This window comes from Nycticebus coucang, chromosome 18 (genome assembly GCF_027406575.1).
Source record: "Nycticebus coucang isolate mNycCou1 chromosome 18, mNycCou1.pri, whole genome shotgun sequence".
NCBI lineage: Eukaryota > Metazoa > Chordata > Mammalia > Primates > Lorisidae > Nycticebus > Nycticebus coucang.
The window spans coordinates 61,685,300-61,705,832 of NC_069797.1; the positions used below are offsets into that span (position 1 = coordinate 61,685,300).

Genomic DNA, 20,533 nt, shown 5'->3' on the forward strand with positions numbered 1-20,533 from the left:
GTGTGCCAGAGAAGTTTAACTATAGGTTCAAGTGTGCTGTTGGATTAAAAATGATTGTGGCTTAGTGGGTAGGGCACCGGCCCCATATACCAAGGGTGGCAGGTTCAAACCCGGCCCCGGCCAAACTGCAACAAAAAACAGCCAGGCATTGTGGCAGGCACCTGTAGTCTCAGCTACTAGGGAGGCTGAGGCAGGAGAATTGCCTAAGCCCAAGAACTGGAGGTTGCTGTGAGCTGTGATGGCACAGTGCTCTACGGAGGGCAATAAAATGAGACTCTGTCTCTTAAAAAACAAAATGAAACAAAAAAACACTGCTCTAACTCCATCTTCTCACAAGTTCCCTGAGCAACAGATTTTTCCATTGGGGGATCACATCTTTCTGGAGGGTCCCATAACGCATCCCACAGTGCTGGGCGATACAGCCCTAGCAAGGGCGCAGGACTGCATTTATCCCTGTGGAGAGAGTCAGAAATCAGAATTTAAAACATATTACGTTCTTGGGTGGGGAAACCAAATATTGTGGAGAGAAATTTTTTAGAGTTTTGGCACATAATACAATTCCAGCCAAAATTCCAATGGAACTTTGAGAATTCAAGAAAAAAAAAATTCTAAAGGACATCTGGAAGAGAAAAAAATACAAGAAGTTCAACTAGTTTTGAAAAAGAAAATGAGGATGAGGATGTCTGAAAGACTTGAGATCCAAGGCTTAAGCCAGGGGGGTCGAGCACCAAAACTGATAGTTAAATGGGGCCAGGTTACATGTGCATTCATCTGGGGAAGGGGGCGGATTCATCTACAGACAGGCTGGCAACTTTGGCTTAGCTATTATATTTTGGGGAAAAAATATTCAATTCTTACCTCATTCACTTAAATAAATTCCAGGTGAATAAATAAATTAAATATAAAGAATTGGATCACTGGGCGGCTCCTGTGGCTCAGCGGGTAGGGCGCCAGTCCCATATGCCGGAGGTGGCGGGTTCAAACCCAGCCCCGGCCAAAAAAAAAAAAAAAAAAAAGAATTGGATCACTAAAAGCATAAAAAAAATATTGATGATCTTTATGTACCATAGCATAATGGAATAAATCACAAAGGAAAATAGATCCATGGGTCCTCAAACTTTTTAAACAGGGGGCCAGTTCACTGTCCCTCAGACCGTTGGACGGCCGGACTATAGTTAAAAAAAAACAAACTATGAACAAATTCCTACGCACACGGCATATACCTTACTTTGAAGCAAAAAAACAAAACAGGATCAAATACAATCACACCACCTCATGTGGCCCACGGGCCACAGTTTGAGGACCCCTGGATTAGACTGTATAAAAATTAAAACCTGTCAGCTGGTCACAGTGGTCTTTAATCCTAGCACTCTGGGAGGCCAAGGCAGGTGGATTGCTTAAGCTCAGGAGTTCCAAACCAGCCTCAGCAAGAGCAAGACCTTGTCTCTACTAAAAAGAAAAACTAGCCAGGCGTAGTGACACATGGCTATAGTCCCAGCTACTCAGGAGGCGGAAGCAAGAGGATCACTTGAGCCCAGGAGTTTGAGATTGCTGTGAGCTATGAGGCCAAGGCACTCTATCAAGGGCAACAGAGTAAGACTGTGTCTCCAAAAAAAAAAAAAAAATCCCTGCTGAAGGGATTTTTGAAACATTAATCAAAATGAAAGGCTTAAATAAATCTGGATGGTCAGGCACAGTGGTTGACATCTATAATCCTAACACTTTTGGAGGCTGAGATGGGAGGATCCCTTAAAGCCAAAAGGAGTTCAGGATCAGCCCTAGCAATAGAGTGAAACTCCCATTTCTATGTGCACCTGTGGTCCCAGGTGTTGGGAGGCTGAGGCAGAAGGATCTCATGAGCCCAAGAGTTTGAGATTGCAGTGAGCTATGATTAAGCTACTGCAATCTAGACCAGGAAACAGAGTAAGACCCTATATGAAATAAATAAATAAAATAAACACTGGTGTGAAAAACTAAAATTAAAAAAGAATGAAGCAACATAAGGAAGCATAATAAATCAGTTTTTAAATTTACAGTTTTGGCTTGGCATCCATAGCTCAGTAGTTAGGGTACCGGCCACATAAACCGGGGCTGGCGGGTTTGAACCCGGCCTGGCCTGCTAAACAAACAAAAAAAATAGCCAACTGTTGTGGCGGGTGCCTGTAGGCCCAGCTGCTTGGGAGGCTGAGGCAAGAGAATCGCTTAAGCCCAAGAGTTTGAGGTTGCTGTGAGCTGTGACGCCACCGCACTCTACTGAGGGAGACATAATGAGACCTTGTCTCTTAAAAAAAAATAAATTCCCAGCTGCTCGGGAGGCTGAGGCAGGAGAATCACGTAAGCCCAAGAGCTGGAGGTTGCTGTGAGCCGTGTGACGCCACGGCACTCTACCGAGGGCAGTAAAGTGAGACTCTGTCTCTACAAAAAAAAAAATAATAATAAATAAATAAATTTACAGTTTTTATGGGCTAAGAAATAAAAAATAAAAAAATCTATGTTCTTTGTGTGTCATACTAAAGTAAAAAAAAAGTATAAAAGTTTATTGGGAGGGAGTGAGAGCATCTAAAAGAGGGAGTTTTCAAGACAAGAATAAAATAGGCCCAGCACGGTGGCTCACGCCTGTAATCCTAGCACTCTGGGAGGCCAAGGCAGGTGAATCCCTTGAGGTCAGGAGTTCAAGACCAGCCTGAGCAAGAGCAAGACCTGTCTCTACTAAAAATAGAAAAACTAGCCTGGGTATTGTGGTGGGCACCTGTGGTCCCAGCTACTTAGGAGGCTGAAGCAGGAGGATCTCTTGAGCCCAAGAACTTGAAGTTACTGTGAGCTATGACATCACGGTGTTCTAACCAGGGCAGCACAGTGAGACTCAAAAAACAAACAAAAAAACTACCAGTCAGCAACATTCATTTTATAATAAAGTGGAAAGAAAGCTGGGACTAATAACAAGTCAGGCCCACCAAACTTGCCTCACCCACTGGTTTTGTCTGTGAATTCATATGATGTTGGTAAATTAAACGTGCCCAGAAACATAACTGTCACTTTGGCTGGGGTTTAGGGTGAGGCTGACCATCTGACGGTTTAGCGAGGGGAGTAGGGGAAATCTGCCTGCTATGAAGTGGGGGCACCTCTATCCCCTCACTCCTCCACTCACTCCCCTCACCCCCGCCCCCCATATTCCCTGGAACTCACCCCTCCTTCTTTCCCCAGGTGAGTCTTAAACCGGGATGGCTGAGCCCCGCCAGGAGTTCGATGTGATGGAAGATCATGCTGAGGCGTACGGGCTGGGGGACAGGAAAGACCAGGGTGACTATACCCTGCTGCAAGACCAGGAGGGTGACATGGACCATGGCCTAAAAGGTTAGTGACTCGGGTCACAGCCAGCCTATTTGCTTTGGCAAGGACTGGCAGGAGGGGTTTGTGTGCAGATTGGTGAAGGAGTTTTAAGTTACTTATTGTCTTAGATTGTCAACACAGTGAAGCCTCATTAATCTGAGGGGACCAAGATTACCCAAAAAGTGAGGTTATTTGAAATTTACCTTTCCCAAGGAGAGTTTGCCAGGAGTGAGTGCAGTGTAACAAAGATGGCAGGCCCTTTGTCAGTCTCCCAGTACAGAGCATAGGTGTTCTTATGAGTCTCTCGCCACACCTGGGAGCCTATAAATCTGTAGTATTCATTAGCATGTAAAATATATGGCATTAAAAGTTCTTTTTAAAATTTCTTCCTTAGGGCAGCGCCTGTGGCTCAGTGAGTAGGGCGCCGGCCCCATATGCCGAAGGTGGCGGGTTCAAACCTAGCCTCGGCCAAACTGCAACAACAACAAAAAAAATAGCCGGGTGTTGTAGCGGGCGCCTATAGTCCCAGCTGCTTGGGAGGCTGAGGCAAGAGAATCACATAAGTCCAAGAGTTAGAGGTTGCTGTGAGCCGTGTGACGCCACGGCACTCTACCCGAGGGCAGTACAGTGAGACTCTGTCTCTACAAAAAAAATTCTTCCTTAAATTAGGCCTGAATGGCCCCAACTGGGCAAGAGTTGCTTAGCTCTGGGATTCTTATTATATCCACACTAATAAACTGTTTCAACTTCTTTTTTACTTTTTCTTTTTTTTTTTTCAACTTCTTTTTTTCTTATTTTTTTTTCGTAACAGTTTCAACTTCTAAATGTTCTATAATAAGGTCTTGTAGCCAAATTGTCATGGCCTTGTCCTTTCCCCTTCCAAATAAGTGTGTTTCGTTTCACTGCTGTCATGTTCAGGGAGCCCCAGGGAGCAGCAGAGCCCCCTTGGGTCCCGTGTGACACGGGCCCAGGGACACTGGGTTGTGTCACAGGGAGCTGTTCTCCCACAGGTGTTGCTGGCAGCTCCAGGAGCAGCCCAGGCTGCCACCCAGAGTGAGGACTCAGTCCCGCCTCTGGACCATTTCTGAGGAGACAAAGTGGCAAACAGCCTGCTTTTCTCTTTTAATGCTAAAAATAACAAAATACTCTGCATTTTGTGGGTGTGGGTGGTGATAGTAGTTGTGGAGCTCCAAGGTGGAGCGGGACCTCTACTGGGTACAGATATCAGGAAGGTCCCTGGAGGTGGGGTCACCGGGCAGCTCCTGGGAGTGGGAAGCCGGGACCACCAGGTGTCCCACACGTGGAGCTGGGAGAGGTTTCAAGGCTTGGGGGGAGGGAGGGTGTTTTCAAAGGCTAGATTCCATCTGTTGATACAGGGGAAGGTGTTGGATTAAGAGGAACTTGGGAATTGGAAAAGTGGGTGCAGGTTGGCTGGAGGGAAGGGAAGGACAACGTGACAAACCGTGTGTGAAGGGCTGGTGGTGCTCAGGGGCTGGGAAGCTCAGAGTGAGGGGAGTGAGGGAAAGCAGAGCCACCCTGCAGGGGGTGGGGAGGTCAGTCAGCACGTGGGCTTGGGAACGTGCAGCCTCCACACAATGGCTGGAGTTTCAGCTCCCCACGAATGCAGCTGGGAGGCCAAGTTCAGAAATCTATTTTCCTTTAAATCCTTCTCAGTCCCTTACTCGCTGGATCCTCTCCACTCCACTTTCTGCTCCTCTCTCCTCCTCCCCCCATGGGCCTTCCCTGCTCTCTCCCCAACCACCTCATTACCAGGGTATCAGTTGAGGGAGGGGTGGCGGCCCTCAAGCTCCAAACCCCCAAATTTAGCCTTTTGAAACCAGCTGCCTCCTGGCAGGGTAGCGCTGCTGTGGGGAGAATTGCGACTGGGAACCAGGTTTTGCCTGTTTTCCTGACAAAGACCCCCAGGAGCCCCCTCACCAGGTGCAAGGACAGGGCACATGTGTCCATCATATTGCTCTGCGTCATTATTAGTAGCTCGGTTTTCACTTTCAAGCATCCCAATTTAGGTAACAAAGTAGATGGCCGCCCTGCTTATCAGGGAAATTCCTTACGATGATAACTCGGGCATTTTTGTAGAACACTACTGTTGGCCAAGGGCTTTTGCCACCAAGGATCTCAGGTGATGCTCACAGCAGCCCCTGAAGGCTGGTCACTTCCCCTTTACAGGTCAGGAGGAGTTTCCTCTCTAAACTCCTGTGGGCGGAATCCCCAACATACTGAATTGTGCCAAGGAACAATGACATTGATTTAGAGGCAGAGCAGCCTGCTCTAAAAATTAAGTTAAAAATATATATTGCGTTGCAACAGATGCCCTGTAATAATCTAAGATTTTTTTTCCCACAGTATCTTTTTTGTTTTTTTAATTATTGTTAAATCATAGCTGTGTACATTAGTGCAATCAAGGGGTACAATGTGCTGGTTTCATGTACAATCAGAAATATTCTCATCAAGCTGTTCAACTTTTCCTTTGGAAAGAAATAATCTAAGATGTTAACAACAATAAAAATAAGATGTTAACCACAGGGGAAACTGAGAGTAAGGTATACTCTCTGTACTATCTTTGCAAACTTTCTATAAATCTAAAGCTGTTCTAATGCAAATTTTAAATTGCTAACCTTCCTTTTTTTTAATTGCTGTGAAAGGAAAGCATTTGAATATAATTTGCTTACCTAAAGAATATACTTCCCCCCAAAAGCATGTAATTCCTAAGAGTTCTCATCAAATTAGTTCTTCCTACCCAGGGTTTAAAATGTGCTGTTTTTGTACAGGGAGTGACAGGTTTGACTAGGCAGAAGGTGTCACTTTCTTAGCAATATTTTAAGTAAGAGACAGAAGACTATTCTGAATAATGACAAGAAACCACACATTAAATACCAGAATAAAGAGTATCTTAAGTGGCTGGGGCTGAGCGCAGTGGCTCATGCCTGTAATCCCAGCACTCTGAGAGGCCAAGGCAGATGGATCGCTTGAGTTCCAGAATTCAAGACCAGCCTTTTGCTCAGGGTCTTGAGCAAAAGCAAGACCCTGTCTCTACTAAAAATGAAAAAATTAGCCAGGTGTGGAGGGAAGTGCCTGTAGTCCAGCTACTCAGGAGACTGAGCCCAGGAGTTTGAGGTTGCTGTGAGCAAAGCTGATGCCACTGCACTCTACCCTGGGTGACAGAGTGAGACTCTGTCTCAAAAAGAAAAAAAAAAATAGAGTAAGTGGTTACTAAAAGTTGAAATAGGACTGGATACCACCAAAGAGAGCTGCGAAGTGGCTGAATGTTGGTTACCTGGCAAGATAATACACCCTAGTGAATAGAGAGGTATTGATGGTTAACTTGTTACACTTTCCAGATCAGATATTCAAAAGAGTCTTCTTCTGCATTCCCTCCCTCCAAGGAATCTAACAAGATCAGGGCAGATGATGAGGATTTCAGTCTCGGGACAGATTGGGAGAAGGGCACCGTCGCCCCGTATGAATTCCCCTACGCCCCAGCAGTCAAGGCTGGTCGATAATAACAGACCCAGCAGACAGCCTGCATGGTGCTGCCTCGCCATTTGTCCAGAGCCTTCTGGAACCTATTTGCAGGTTTTTTCAAGCTCTAGAACCAAGGAGCTGTGCGTGTGCTGAAAGCTTATTTGGAATTAACTGTTCTTTGGTGGGATGGGCACATCCAGGGCTGGGTGCCAGGCATGACGTTTTAACAAAGAGTTAAAATGGGACGTATGATCTCGCAGTGCACCTGCACGCCACTCGCCTTGTTTTCCATCTTATCATTCTGCTTTGTGCTCCCATCTTAAAACTGACACTGAGGTTGTCCCTGCTCCAGGTAGAGTGGCTTCCTCCAAATCCACCAGAGCGTCCCTATTGCCCAAGGGACATCTCTACTGAATGCCCAAGCCACACCCAAATCCTAGCAAGTCAAAACCAGGCTCAGTTGACTCCATCTTGGGCCATTTCTTGGTTTCTCTGCTGCTGGTGGTACTACCACCAACTAGTCCTTTGTGACCCTGGCCAGTTCTTCCTGCAACATTCACAGCACCCAGGGACTTCATCCCTATTCCCCTCACCACTAACCCCGTGGCCTTTACACACTCCTCCCTTCATCCTGTCATCCACCAAAGGCCAAGAGCCATTCCTTAACCCAGGGCTCAGCAAACTATGCCAGCCAAATCGGGTCCCTAGCCTGTTTGGTAAAGCTGGTGAGCTGACAATGGTTGTTACTCTTCATATGGTTGAAATTAACCCCAGTCCCGAGCACATGGCTTCCATCTTCAGTGTGTCTCACGGTTCAGAAAGCCTGCTCGGAAAGCAGGAGGGGAGCAGGGCACAGCCAGACATCTTCCTGCCCAGGTGGCCAGAAGACGTGGCCTTTTAACTGGATGCAGCTCCCTCTGTCCTGCATTATATTAGGGCTTTGTTCCCAAGGAGGGTAGAAAGAGCAGACACCAGGCAGGACCTCAGAAGTCTGTGCCAGAGAGGGGGTGTTTGCAATTTCGAGATTGAAAGTCCCCATGCATTTGATGGGGTATTGGTCCCACACAGACTCACTACAAAGTGATGCTTTTCCTCATATGGCCAGAGCAATGGTGCAGTGGTCAGCGAACTGCTAGGAACCCTCAGGGATTTCGAGTTGGCATCTGTGTCACCTGTGTCAGCAGCACAGTAATACTTAAGTTCTTGTTAGTGATCCGAGCTACTCGGGGCCCTTCAACCAAGGTGGCATAACAGCGACCAACAGTAATCACTGCCACTCAGGAGGGCTTCTTGCCTGCCACACACAGTATAAAGTGCTTTAGAAAAGCAGTTTCCTGCTCACAAAGGGTGGAAGTACTATCATGCCCATTTTACAGGAGAGAAAACTGAGGCAGAGGGAGGTTAGGTAATTTGCCTAGAGTCACACAAGTGGTAGGTGGTGGAACCAGGATTTGGGGCCCATCTTCCTGACTCCAGAGGCTGTGATCTACCTCCCTGCCCTCCAGACTTCAGTCTAAGCCATGAATAGGACAATTAGGCAGCAGAGGAATCTCCTTCACCCAATACGTGCATGAAGTGTGAGGAATTTCTAGTACACAGAAGTGAGTGACTTCACTGAGCAGAGAGCTGAGATGCCACTGGAAGACTGGAGAGGCCTTTCTGGGCATGCAGGGTCAGGTGCAAGAGGAGCTAAGGAAAAGTAGATGACTACGAGGTCCTGGCTAAGGGCTCAGAAACTCTAATGCGAGCTGTTCATGTTACCATCTCATCCAGCCATTTATCCATTGGTCCTCTGTCCATCTGTCCGTCCATCCATCCAATCATTCAATCATCCATCCAATCATATATCCAGTCTATCTAATTACACATTCTTACATCTATCTGGTTATTCAATTTTCCATCCAATTATACCTTTAATTAAGCATAATTAATCCATCTGATCAGTCATCCATCCATCTCCGTCATAGTTTGAGCCATGACTTCTGCAGTGGTCACCTGAGGACAGTCTAGGTGGGCCTGAGCTGAAGGGGGAGCCTGAGACTTGGCTCCTTCACAGTGATGAGCATCAGACTCACAAGTATAAATCCTCAGGCTTTGGAAGGCCTTTCACCAGCATCACTCATGGGATCCTCCAGCAGCTTCAGGAGGAGGTAGATAGCGTTGATACCATCACACCCAATTTATAGATGCGGAAACTGAGTCCCAAGGCCACCTGAATAGAAAGAGGTAGAACTGGCACTTGAACCCAGACATCTGGACCCTTGATCCAGTGCTCTCTGGACCATGACTCCTGCTTCCTGTTGGGAGACCTCCAGGAGGACACCACTAGCTTGCCCTGGTCCTCCCTTGATACATTGTGCCCTCTTGAGTCTTTTGCTCTATGTGGTCCTTCTTCCTCCCTCAGTAGATTGTGCTCCTGGAGGGCGGGCTGTGTCTTCTATTTTGGTCCCTTACATGCACCTGCACTTGGTTCTATACACACTGGGCTGTGGAGGATTTTTTTTTTTTTTTTTTAATTTATTTATTTTTTATTTTGGCCGAGGCTGGGTTTGAACCAGCCACCTCTGGCATATGGGACCGGCGCCCTACTCCTTGAGCCACAGGCACCGCCCTGTGGAGGAGTCTTAATCTTCCGTATTTTAAGGCCTTGGCTTGTTCAGTCCAGATCCTGTGTGTATCAAAATGCCCATAAAATGACCAAAGAAGATTGACCCCTGGTGGCCAAGGTGCCACAGGGGAGGACACGATTTAGTCCTGCCAGGAGGAGGTAGATTTCCCCATTTCTATTAGGCCAACAAAAGCCGCCTTACCAAGGTCACTCATGGTAGAGGGAGTGACCATCAACCGCTGTGGTCATTTGGGCCTCTGCTACCCAGGCTTAGGATTCTTTTTTTTTTGGTTTATAAGTATGATCTTTATTTTCTTTTCAGGCTTAGGATTCTGAAAGGGCAGTTCTCTTGTCAGTACCCACAACCTCATTTCAAATGTAACTGGTTCTCAGTCCTTGGAGATCTTTCTATGAAAAAAGCTGGGTCAAGTCCAGATACACCAAATGTCCATTTAGAAGTATATACTGTGTCTGCCCTCAGCTGATTCCTTTTCCTGGGAAGGAGATGAATTTCTGAGTTTTTTTCAATGTGTTGACTGGGTGTTGATTAATAGCAATGACAAAGGTTCACGCGCATCTCAGCTTTCAAGTATCTGCTGCCCATTTGTCAACAGAAGCACCTTTCCCTCGGCAGAACCATAGCTAGTTAAAAGGCAATTTCTCTTCTCACCCGGGAGCAAACACACATCACCTGCACCTTGCCCATCCGAGGACCCTGGTGGGGGCACAGTCGTGTGGGATGGGGGGTGGGGTTGGCGCCCTCTGGTTTTATCATGTGGCCATGTTCCACTATCTGGGTTCCATGTTGATGGACTTCTGGTTCCTGAATGTCTCCTGAGGTCCAAAGTTGGGGGGGGGGCAGGGAGAGGGAGCCATGCTAAGGGCTCATTGTGTGTGTTCCAGAGTCTTCTCCACAGACCCCCGCTGGTGACGGATCTGAGGAACCCAGCTCTGAAACCTCTGATGCTAAGAGCACCCCGACAGCCGAAGGTGGGGCCTCCCTCCCCTCCCGGCTCATTCAGACAGCTCCCACCACACTGCAGCCTGCGCTTAGCCATGCTCTGAGCCGCCCTTCCCTTCCTGGAGGCTGCTGCTCCCACTCCCTGTGGCTGAGAGGTGTGCTGGCTCCATGCTTTGCAGAACGGTGCTGCGGGAGCCCCACTTGGATGCCCCCCGTGCCTGGCGAGGGTGCCTCATCCCATGTGTGTGCTCTGCAGGCAACCCCTCTAGGAGGGGCCCACGTACGGCTCCACACAGCCCTGTCTCGTGTCAAGTGTCCTCCTTCACCCTTTTAGAAGCCCCCACTTTCTTCTCCTTTCATGGGCCAACACCTCCCACAGCAGCCATTTGGCTGAAGGAAGGGGACAGGGCAATGTACATCTCCAAGTCCACATCCAGGGACCGGTCTTAGTTTAGTTTCTTTCCTCTTAGGGGCTCTGGGCCTTTGGTCTTTGGTCATGGTGTTTATTCCAGTACTTCTTTTAACTTGTCCTCTCTAGACATTTGATATATAGGTGGTTATAAAGTGCCTTGTGTATTTCCTAAAGTGTTCTTTGGTCCTGATTTTGACCAGTCATGACTGTATTTGGCTAACTGTGTCATACCCATGAAGAGGTCCATTTGTCTTGTGTAATAAAATGTCCATACATGGGCAGCAGCTCTCCAGTGTCACTGGTGCTCTTCCAGCTTTATCTTATCTTCCTTAGTGGTTGGGTTGTTGCCTCATGGTTGCAGGATGGCTGCTACACTTCCAGGCATTACATCTGCCTTCTAAGCAGGCATAAGTAGCAAAGTAGAGTGGCCAAAAGGGCCCTGAAACCAAATGTGTTCCCTTTGTATTAGGAAAGCAAGAATTTTCTTGCAAGTGGCAGACTTTCCATTGGGTTTCATTGACCAGACTGGGTCTCATGGCCACCGCTGGCTGCAGGGGAAGCTAGGACATTTTTGCTTTTCAACCTCTTCACGAAAAGAAATCAAGGGAAAAGGGCATTGAGAATGACTTTTGAGTCTCTAGTCTTCGATCCCTGCTCTTCCAAGTCTCCATTCTTCCTGAGGAGGTTCAAGGTTCCATTCTTAGCACCTCTCCAGGCCCTGCGTGTGACTTGGGGTGTTATGTCTGTGTCTCAGTGAGAATCTCACCCAGCGTTTCCCTCAATATCCACCTATGGATTAATTTAGGCAGTGGCTGCCGAGGGCCTGCCAAGGCGTGGTATGATGGTGCATCTTTGGAGGATGCAGCAGGCGTGGCCATTACCCACGGGGTTCTTAGCCCAGCGAGGACAATATCCAGGCCAAATTCTCTTTGCCATCCGTAGAGCTGGCGAGGCAAGACATTTCCTGCTCATCTTGTCAGGACAGTTTTGCAAATTGCCTGCCACCCTGAGAAAGTCCTGAACCACCATGCCAGACCTCACACCAGCCTTCCAAATATTGGCTTTCATTTCTCCATCAACATTATTCTGAGGCCGGGCGTGGTAAAGCTCACACCTGTAGTCCAAGCTTTCTGGGAAACGGAGGCAGGTGGATTGCTTGAGCTCAGGAGTTTGAGACCAGCCTGAGCAAGACTGGAACCCTGTCTCTACTAAAAATAGAAAAACTGAGGCAAGAGTTTTGCGAGAGGATTGCTGGAACCTAGGAGTTTGAGGTTGCTGTGAGCTGTGATGATGCCATTGCACCCTACCCAGGGTGACAGAGCAAGACTCTGTCTCAAAAAAAAAAAGAAAAGAAAAAAAAAAAAAAAAAACATTATTCTAAAAGAACCTCTCGACCAAATCTTGCCATACTCTGGACTCCATGCATGTGTGGCCTCAAGAGCTTTAGCTCTCATCAGAGGGAAGGGAGCCCTGCTGGTGCTGGACTCTGCCCAGCTGCTCTGCCTACATTCAAGACGACCATTATTAAAATGCCCTTCATTGAACTAAGCTTACTTAGGCTCTTGGAAAGCCTTCAAAGCTGACAACTCCTTATGTTTGCCCAGAATGGCCTGGGAGTGTGCCAGGGCATTGCTCAGGGAGGAATGCTGATTTGGAAGTATTCACCTTGATGAGAGATTGACGACAGCTCCTGGTGGCAGATCTGTACCTCCTGCCATCTAGTAGGCGAGTACCTGGCTCTGGGCAGGTCTGGGCCTGTTTATCGCCATGCAGGGTACTCTACTTCTTAATTGTGGCTCATGGGCTCTGGAACGTGGGTTACAGCTGGAAGAAATCTTGGAGATCACCTAGAGATGACACTTCCATTTTACAGATGAGGAAACTGTCCAATCAAAAAGGACAAAGGACTTGCCCAAAGCCTCACAGTATAACTACAGGCTCTGGCCCTAACCCCAGAGTCCCTGAACTGTCTTAGTCCCAATCCCAGCTTCTTGCTCTGCCGCTAAGGATCAAACAGCTGTGAACAATCATCTGGTTTTCAATATTTCTTCTTTAAAACTCCCAGGACCATGCCTGGGAGTCCTTTCCCCTGCAACAACGTGGGGCTCTGGCCTCCTTGGCAGGTGCGCTGGCATCTCACAGCTGGCGTCACTCACAGAATGCAGACGTGCTTGCTGGGGAGACGTGGCGGGACCTGGGCAGGGCACGGCCCTGGGCCCTGCTTGACAGGGCTGCTTTCTTGCATGTGGCTGATCCCCTCCTGACCTGACCCCCTCCCTGCACTGCTCCTGCGCAAGCAGCAAAGCGGAGGAGGCTTGGTATGGCCTGACCTGATCCCTCTAAGGTGATTCTCGGTGGTTTCCAGACGCGACAGCGCCCTTAGTGGATGAGAGAGCCCCCGGCGAGCAGGCTGCGGCCCAGCCCCACATGGAGATCCCAGAAGGAACCACAGGTGAGGGTGCTCCCCAGAGACACCAGGGCGACGGAGGCCTCTGTGGGGTGCCCCAGCTGACCCACTGCAGGAGTGGGTGCACTTTGGGCTGCCCTCAGGAGGCAGGAATGCAGGTAGATGTGGCTTCTGGGAATCTTGGGCTGTTAGGAGCTGGATGCCTGGGCTCCCTGTTGCTTCTGTGACTACTGCCAGCCTCTCCCTCCTGCATTCAGGAGCTTCTAGATTCCTTCTAGACTCTCCTGGTCTTGCCTGAGGCAGCACTTCACTCTAGAGCATTCTCTGTAGGGTTTTCTTTCACATGTGCCTTCTTCACATGAGAGGTCAGTCCACACTCCGCTGGGACTCTGCCCCGTGTCAGCGTCACTCCCCAGGGGGTGGTTTATCCCCAGAAGCATGTGAGAGCACAGCAGGTCCCGGTGACTGACCCACACCCACACCTTTTGAGGGTCTTTCTGGGGCAGTCCCAGAGCACTTCAGAAATGCAATCTGAGCTGGGTACGATGGCTCACGCCTGTAATCCCAGCACTTGGGAGGCTGAGGCAGGAGGATCGCCTGAACTCACAGGTTCAAGACCAGCCTGAGCCAGAGCAAGACCCCCGTCTCTAAAAATAGCCGGGCGTTGTGGTGGGCACCTGTAGTCGCAGCTACTTTGGAGGCTGAGGCAAGAGAATCACTTGAGCCCAAGTGTTTGAGGTTGCTGTGAGCTATGATGTCACAGCACTCTACCAAGGTGACAAAGTGAAACTGTCTCAAAAAAAAAAAAAAGAAATGCAGTCTGGCATCCACTTGTAGGACATGTCCCCTTTTCAAACACATCCACATGGAACAACCATGGGGAGAGTGACGGGGATCGGTCAGACAGGGCTTGGGGCTGCTGAGTGGTTTCCTTCACGTCCTCATCACTGCACTTATGTAAAGTCTCTAGCCATTGGTTCAGTGCCCAGTTGCCCAACAAGCAACACAGAAGAGGCCTAGACAGGATTTCACCAGCAGTCAACAGCGGAGAAAATGTCCCCAGGCAGGAGCTTTGCTTTCCTTCCTAAAGATGGTGCTCCAGAAGCCATCTGGGAAGCCTGCAGCTTCCTCTCAGGCATTTTGTGCTGAAAATGCCTGTGGTGAGCACCACACCCCCCACGCTATCCAGGCGCACTTCTCTGTGAGTTGAGCAGCAGTGACATCTTCTGGGATGAGTGGAGGGCACTTCCTGAAGTTGGGCAGAGCCTTGTCCTTGAACTTGAAGGACGTTTGAAGGTTGTGGCACCACTCACAGGGTGAGATCACAGATTAACTTGATTTTATCTCCTGCTCTTCTGTCGTAGTTTTTTCTTTTTTTTTTTTTTTAAGTTGTAAAATACTTTTTATTGTAGAAACAATCAACAGAGGTTGACACAGACATTGACAATGCAAATGTTATCTCAGAACATTTCCCCTTAGTTCCTGAATTTGCTAGTTTCCTAAGAACCAGCAAATCTCCATTAGCATTTCTCAGGTTCCACGGCCCTTTTCAGATATGTTGACTGATTATATGTATATATTGCTTAGACACAAAGGCCCATATATGATATTGGGGGAAAAAAACCCTAAAATATCATAGTCCCCGTAGTTTTTTCTATGAGGGAAGTTTGTCCCCAGCCCAGGAGGAAAGCTCTAGCCAACTCTTGGCATTTCCATTACTCCAAAGTAATCAGAAGCACTTTAGTCTCCATAGCGGCAAAACACGAGTCTGCAAAGTGCTAATTAGAATGGCTAGTCCTGGCTGGGTGTGGTGGCCCACGCCTGTGATCCTAGCACTCTGGGAGGCCAGGGCGAGTGGATTGTTCAAAATTAGAAGTTCAAGACCAGTCTGAGCAAGAGTAAGACCCTGTCTCTACTTAAAATAGAAAAATTAGCCTGGTATGGTGGCACACGCTTGTAGTCCTAGCTACTAGAGAGGCTGAAGCAAAAGGATTGCTTGAGCCCAGAACTTGAGGTTGCTGTGAGCTGTGATACCATGACACTCTAGCTTCGGGCAACAGAGTGAAAGTCTGTCTCAGAAAAAAAAGAACAGCTAGTCCCATGTGATAGTCAAAGCTTCTAACTCCCCTCAGATGCAGCCATTCCCTTGGTGGCGAAGGTGCTGGGGTGGTAGGCAAGACAAGAAGGTCCTTTCTGGACTGGCACTTATGTAAGCTGCTTCCCACGGCATAGATTTCCAGGAGACTCTCATGGGGACCTGATTTGAATTCTTGCAGACGCTTTGCCGCTACCCACTACCCATCTCCAGCTTTCCTACCTTGGAGATTCTCCTCCTGCACTGGACTCTGGCAGACACATCCTCTCTCCTTGGCCCCTGGGATCTGCTGAGGATGGCTCACTCCAGCTTGAGGCCTGTTAGAATGATCTGGCCTGTGCCCACATCATTTCCATGGGAAACATGTTGGCAAGCAAACCCGGGGCACACAGACTGCTCACAGGGCTAACGCAACGTGCCATTCCTCTGACCCAGAACAGGACTAGCCTGTCTCCCATCCTTTGACAGCAGTCTGCCAGGTCCCTCACCAGAGGGACACATCCAGTGTCTCCACATGGTGCCTGGAAATCTCAGTAAGTCTGAGATTAGAGGTGGCCATGGAGTCAATCCCTAAGCCACTCTCTCCAGTGAAATCTACCCAGCTCTCCATACCCGCCTCCATGGGGCAGGGAGGTTGGGTGACTTGAGCACACAGATGTTAATTTGGCCCCTTGCTTAGGCATGTCCTATTTTGTATCTCTTGGTGTTCCAGTGAAACTTCCCATAGGCATAGTGTGGCTGCCCCACTGTAAGGCCCCACCTTGCTGGAGAACACGGAGTCTTCATGGTTCCATGTGAAATACTCCCCCAGGACACAGGCTGCTGTGATGTGATGGCCAACCTCCACCCACCCTTCCTCCCTGAGTTTTTCTGAGCACCTCCCTTTCTGGGGTCTAGGGATATCAGAGCTATCACAGCCTCCGATTTCTGACTCACACCAAAGCACGGATAGTGCAGCTCTGCAATGGCGCGTGAATGCAGGTCAGCTCACACCTAGTGCCATAGCAGTGACATCATCTGGGAATGTTCTGTTCTTGTGCTCTGTCTCTAAGACTCTGTGGCCATTTAACTGGACTTGCTGTCACTCTGAGCCTTTCTTTCATTTCCATAACCTTGTCGAAACTCAAACCAAATCTGCTCAAAGCTATGCCCCTTGGACAGATGGGCCAACACTCACTCAGTGCCATGGTCACATGATAAGGAGCTGTTACCACTGGACCTCATGGGCAGCACAGTGTTGGCTGGGGTGGGGGGTCACCCAGAGGGTGTCCGTGCTGACCAGCTGGTGAGCCCTCCTACCTCCACCGCAGCTGCCCCAGAACAGCCAATGGACTACTATTTATAAGGCAACCTAGGGGCCGTCTGGTGACTCAGGGAACCTTTCTTCCCCACGCTCTCCTTGCAGGCCTGTGCTGGCACGTGGTGGTGGCTTGACATTTCTGTTTTAGGTGCAGACGCTCATTGCAGGTCAGGGAGATAAGACTGATGCCCCCACCAGCACCTTGTGGGCATTTCTTAGAGTAGCCTCTCTCTCAGAGTGCTCAGCGCACGCTGGTAATTCTGATGTTATGAGGTCAATACATGTCAATGTGGCCAACTTGTCTTATAAACTCGCTTTCTGGACAGTTCTGTCCGTTGTCCCAGAGCAGTATCCTGGATGTTTCATGAGGCAGAAACTGGTATTCTAGGTATTAAAGCTTATTGATTTTGGTACTATTGATGTGGTCAAGAACTTTCTAAGTTCTCTTTGTTTGGGGTACATCGTGGCTTCCTAAACAGGAGCCCAAGACACCCCACAAGCTGCTCACCTGCACTGTTGGCCTACACCTGTTCTAGGCATGCCATTATAGGGGTTTGCCCAGTAGTTTGGATAAGGAAAATCAGTTTAGGGCACCTGCCGTACTCCAAGCGCTAAACATGTTCACACAAAGTCTCTTATTAACCCTCACCATTCTCTTACCAGACAAATTAAGCTCATCGCTTTGGGGTTCTAGATGGGGAAACAGAGGTTCAGAGAGATCAAATGCATGACAGCACCTGGACGTGACCCCATCTGCCTGACTCCAACCCCCCAGCGTAATCATTCCCTGAACCTCCCGCCCTCCTGGTGTGCTGGCTGAGGCTGGGAATGCAGCCACTTCTCAGACGCGGCCCCCTTGCCTCTCCGACCTCACCCATATTGTGCGTCTTTGTTGAGTGAGGCATTCAGGACCGCAGACCCACAGTGGAGAAGGCCTTGCCTGCTAGATCACAGCCGCTCTCGCATGTGAGTGTTCTATGTTTTGTTTAGTGAACTTGTATCATCAACATCCTTAGCAATGACATTTGCAGAGAAGCCAGAGCTGGTATCCTTGGGATGTGCCTTTCCTAAATGTTTTAGGAAAGTACCAGAAAACATGGAGACTTTTGTTTCTAGAAATCAAATAACCGTCTTTGCTTTTTCTTTCTGCATTTGCTGACACCTAAATCAGCTGAAGAAGCAGGCATTGGAGACACGCCCAGCCTGGAAGACCAAGCTGCTGGACACGTGACCCAAGGTCAGTGGGCTAGAACTGCCTGCCACGACCTGAGGATTGGGAGGAGGGACCTGGGAACATGCGGGTGGGCTCCACCCTGAAAAGAAAAAAAGGAACTTGGGCCGATTCATGAGTCTAGGAAATTTTGGAGAGTTGGTTCTTATCAAAGGTGGATTATTCACATGTAGAAAGAGCCTGAGTGTTTTTTATCTAACATGATTTCTAAGTAATTCCTAAGGTGTTTCATGTCCTGAAAGAAGCTGGCCTTGTCCCACCTGGGCATTGAGAATGATGTCCAACAGAAACTCATATATATATATGAGGGCCGATTCTCCCTGCAGGCCGTCCCCTGGAAAGTCTGAGAACAAGGCCTCAGCCATGTCACCCCCACACTATTGCTTTTGAGATTTCTTCTTTGCAAACTTCAAACCTCATTATGATTTTCTTCTCAGGAACCAAACCACTGCGTTCAAGAGAGGCAGCTTTCTGTAATCATTTATCAGAAATATTTTAAGAATTTTTAAATTCCTAATTTTGGGTAATGGAGACCTCTGATAGAGATTAAATGTGGGCTGGGTTTGTTTTCTGTCATTTGCCAGATAAATGAACTTGAGTCTCCTCTATAAGGTAGAAACTTCCAGGGTGACACTTGTGGCTCAAGGAGTAGGGCGCTGGCCCCATGTACCAGAGGTGGTGGGTTCAAACCCAGCCCTGGCCAAAAACCACAAAAAAAAAAAAAAAAAAAAAAGGTGGAAACTTCTGCAAAAGAGCTGGGAAGATGCTGTTCTTTTTTCCAGAAAGTGATGTGGGATTTGTCCACTGTTTAGCGCTGGTGCTTCCTGGCTTTAGCAGACTCTCCCCTGTTGAGGGTATTTCAAGTCCTACCTACGCATTCCTGGCAAAGGGGTCACATCCCATAGGGAACTAATGTTTCTCTTCTCACGTGGCTTGGAAAAGCTGTCTTCATTCTTAGACTAACAAACTGTTAGCAACGACAATCCATCTGTAAAGGGGACCTTCATCTGTGCATGAAATAACTAGAATCTGGGCTTCTGTCTCTCTTAGGCCAGACTTCTCAGCTTAGGTAAAAGTAGAGACTTTTTATAAAGTATGACCTCTAGAAATCATCATTTATTTTCGTAAAAAGTGAAGTTGAGTGTTTTCTACAGATTTTTGGTGAACGCTGTGTCTGCATGTCCCCAAAACATATTCCATGCAACAGAAGAGATCAGGCCACCACCTTTACTTTGGTGCTCACTGAATTTTTAACTTTCTGACAGCAGCCTGGAATCAGAGAATCGTAATGTACCTCAGATAGAAAGACGTGTTTCAGGATGGAGCTGCAATATGCCACGCCTGGCGTACAAAGATGGGTGGGCCTTTCTGTTGCAAGTGTCCAGGGACCAGGCCTCCCGAAGAGAGTGTCAGGGGACAGCTTATCTGGACTAGCCTGTTTGCCCAGATGCGTGTTTACCTGGGCCTCCCCCGCCCCCTGTGATTGCTGTGTTTAATATTTACTCAGCACTTCAGAGTATCCTGAGAACTGATAGGACATTCTCCCAGCCTGATTCCTTCCTCCAGGAGTTTAACTTGCACTGCATTAGGTTGCTTGGTGATCACACCGCAGGCACTGTACAATTCTGTATTGGTGGCTTTTTGAGATGCATTTACCATTTATATTTGGGGCCCTGTCTCTCTTTTAATGGAGTCTCTTAAAGTCTGTAGTCCCTAAGAGTACTATAACATCTGAGTCAAGAGCAGTTTCTAGAGAGCTCTGGGAGGAAAGCATTTTCCAGGAGGCAGTGGAGACCTGGCCTGTCTTTTCTCTGGTCAGCACTAGAGCTCAGGCTCAGGGCTGTCTCTGGGGCCCATGTTCGTTTCCTGCATCTGGCCTGTTCTTCCCGGAGGTTAATCAAGGGCTCCAATAAGGCCCTGGCAGACCCTGCAAGAAGCAGAAGTTGGTACATTTACTTGATGCCAGTTGATCCTGCCTGGCTAGTATTCATTTATCGGTCACCTGTATGTGGCAGCTGCTATGGCTGACTCCAGGAACATGAAGTAAACATGCCCCTGAGCTTGGCTGGGCTCAAGGTGAAAGTCAAGCTGAGCGTGGCCACACTCTGAGCAGGGAGCTAGTAGCACCACCCTGCCTGATTAGGCTGGCGAGAATGGGCCTGCACACGTGGCCCCTGTGCGTGTCTGTGACTGCACTCGGTCGCCTTCCTCCCTCACCCCCATCTAAATATCTTCCTCTTCCCAGCCCCTGAATCCTTTGGGGTTACAGGTTTTATTTGAAGGAGAGCTGGTGATTCTGTTGGCACTAGGCAGGATGTTCAAAGAGTTAGGAATTATAGAAAAAAAGGCGAGGTTGCCAAAGAGTATAATTCTCCCATGCTGAATTCACAGATAGATACTTTAAAGAGGGGTTCACATAAATGTCACATTAATGGACCAGAAAAAAATGAAGTGTGCCCTTGATCAACTGCATTGGTGTGCAGCAAGTTGAGTGGCCAGGGCACAGCAGTGGTCCCCGAGGACGGTCACTGTCTTTGCCACACAGAGCCTTTTATTGCCGCAGTGGCACCCCATGCTGAAGGCCTGGTCAGTGACTGGACTGATCTGAATGGTGCTTCTATTCTAGGAATCGCATGACAGTTCTATTAGTGAAGTCTTAATCCTTGATGATCATAATTTTGGATTTTCCAAATCTATCAAAGATTA

General features: G+C 48.4%; 1 protein-coding gene across 14 annotated transcripts in view; it reads left to right on the forward strand.

The window, feature by feature from the left end:
* MAPT (microtubule associated protein tau) overlaps positions 1-20,533 on the forward strand; it is a 114,906-nt gene that overhangs the window by 57,416 nt on the left and 36,957 nt on the right. For 7 of the 14 annotated variants that reach the window (XM_053567806.1, XM_053567809.1, XM_053567811.1 and 4 more), the window contains exons 2-5: positions 3,205-3,354; positions 10,325-10,411; positions 13,160-13,246; positions 17,768-17,833. In XM_053567806.1, coding sequence (XP_053423781.1) covers positions 3,222-3,354; positions 10,325-10,411; positions 13,160-13,246; positions 17,768-17,833 — 373 coding nt within the window. In that variant the 5' untranslated portion in view covers positions 3,205-3,221. The remainder of the gene's footprint in view (positions 1-3,204; positions 3,355-10,324; positions 10,412-13,159; positions 13,247-17,767; positions 17,834-20,533) is intronic. The other 7 variants (XM_053567808.1, XM_053567813.1, XM_053567815.1 and 4 more) reach the window with 2 other exon arrangements.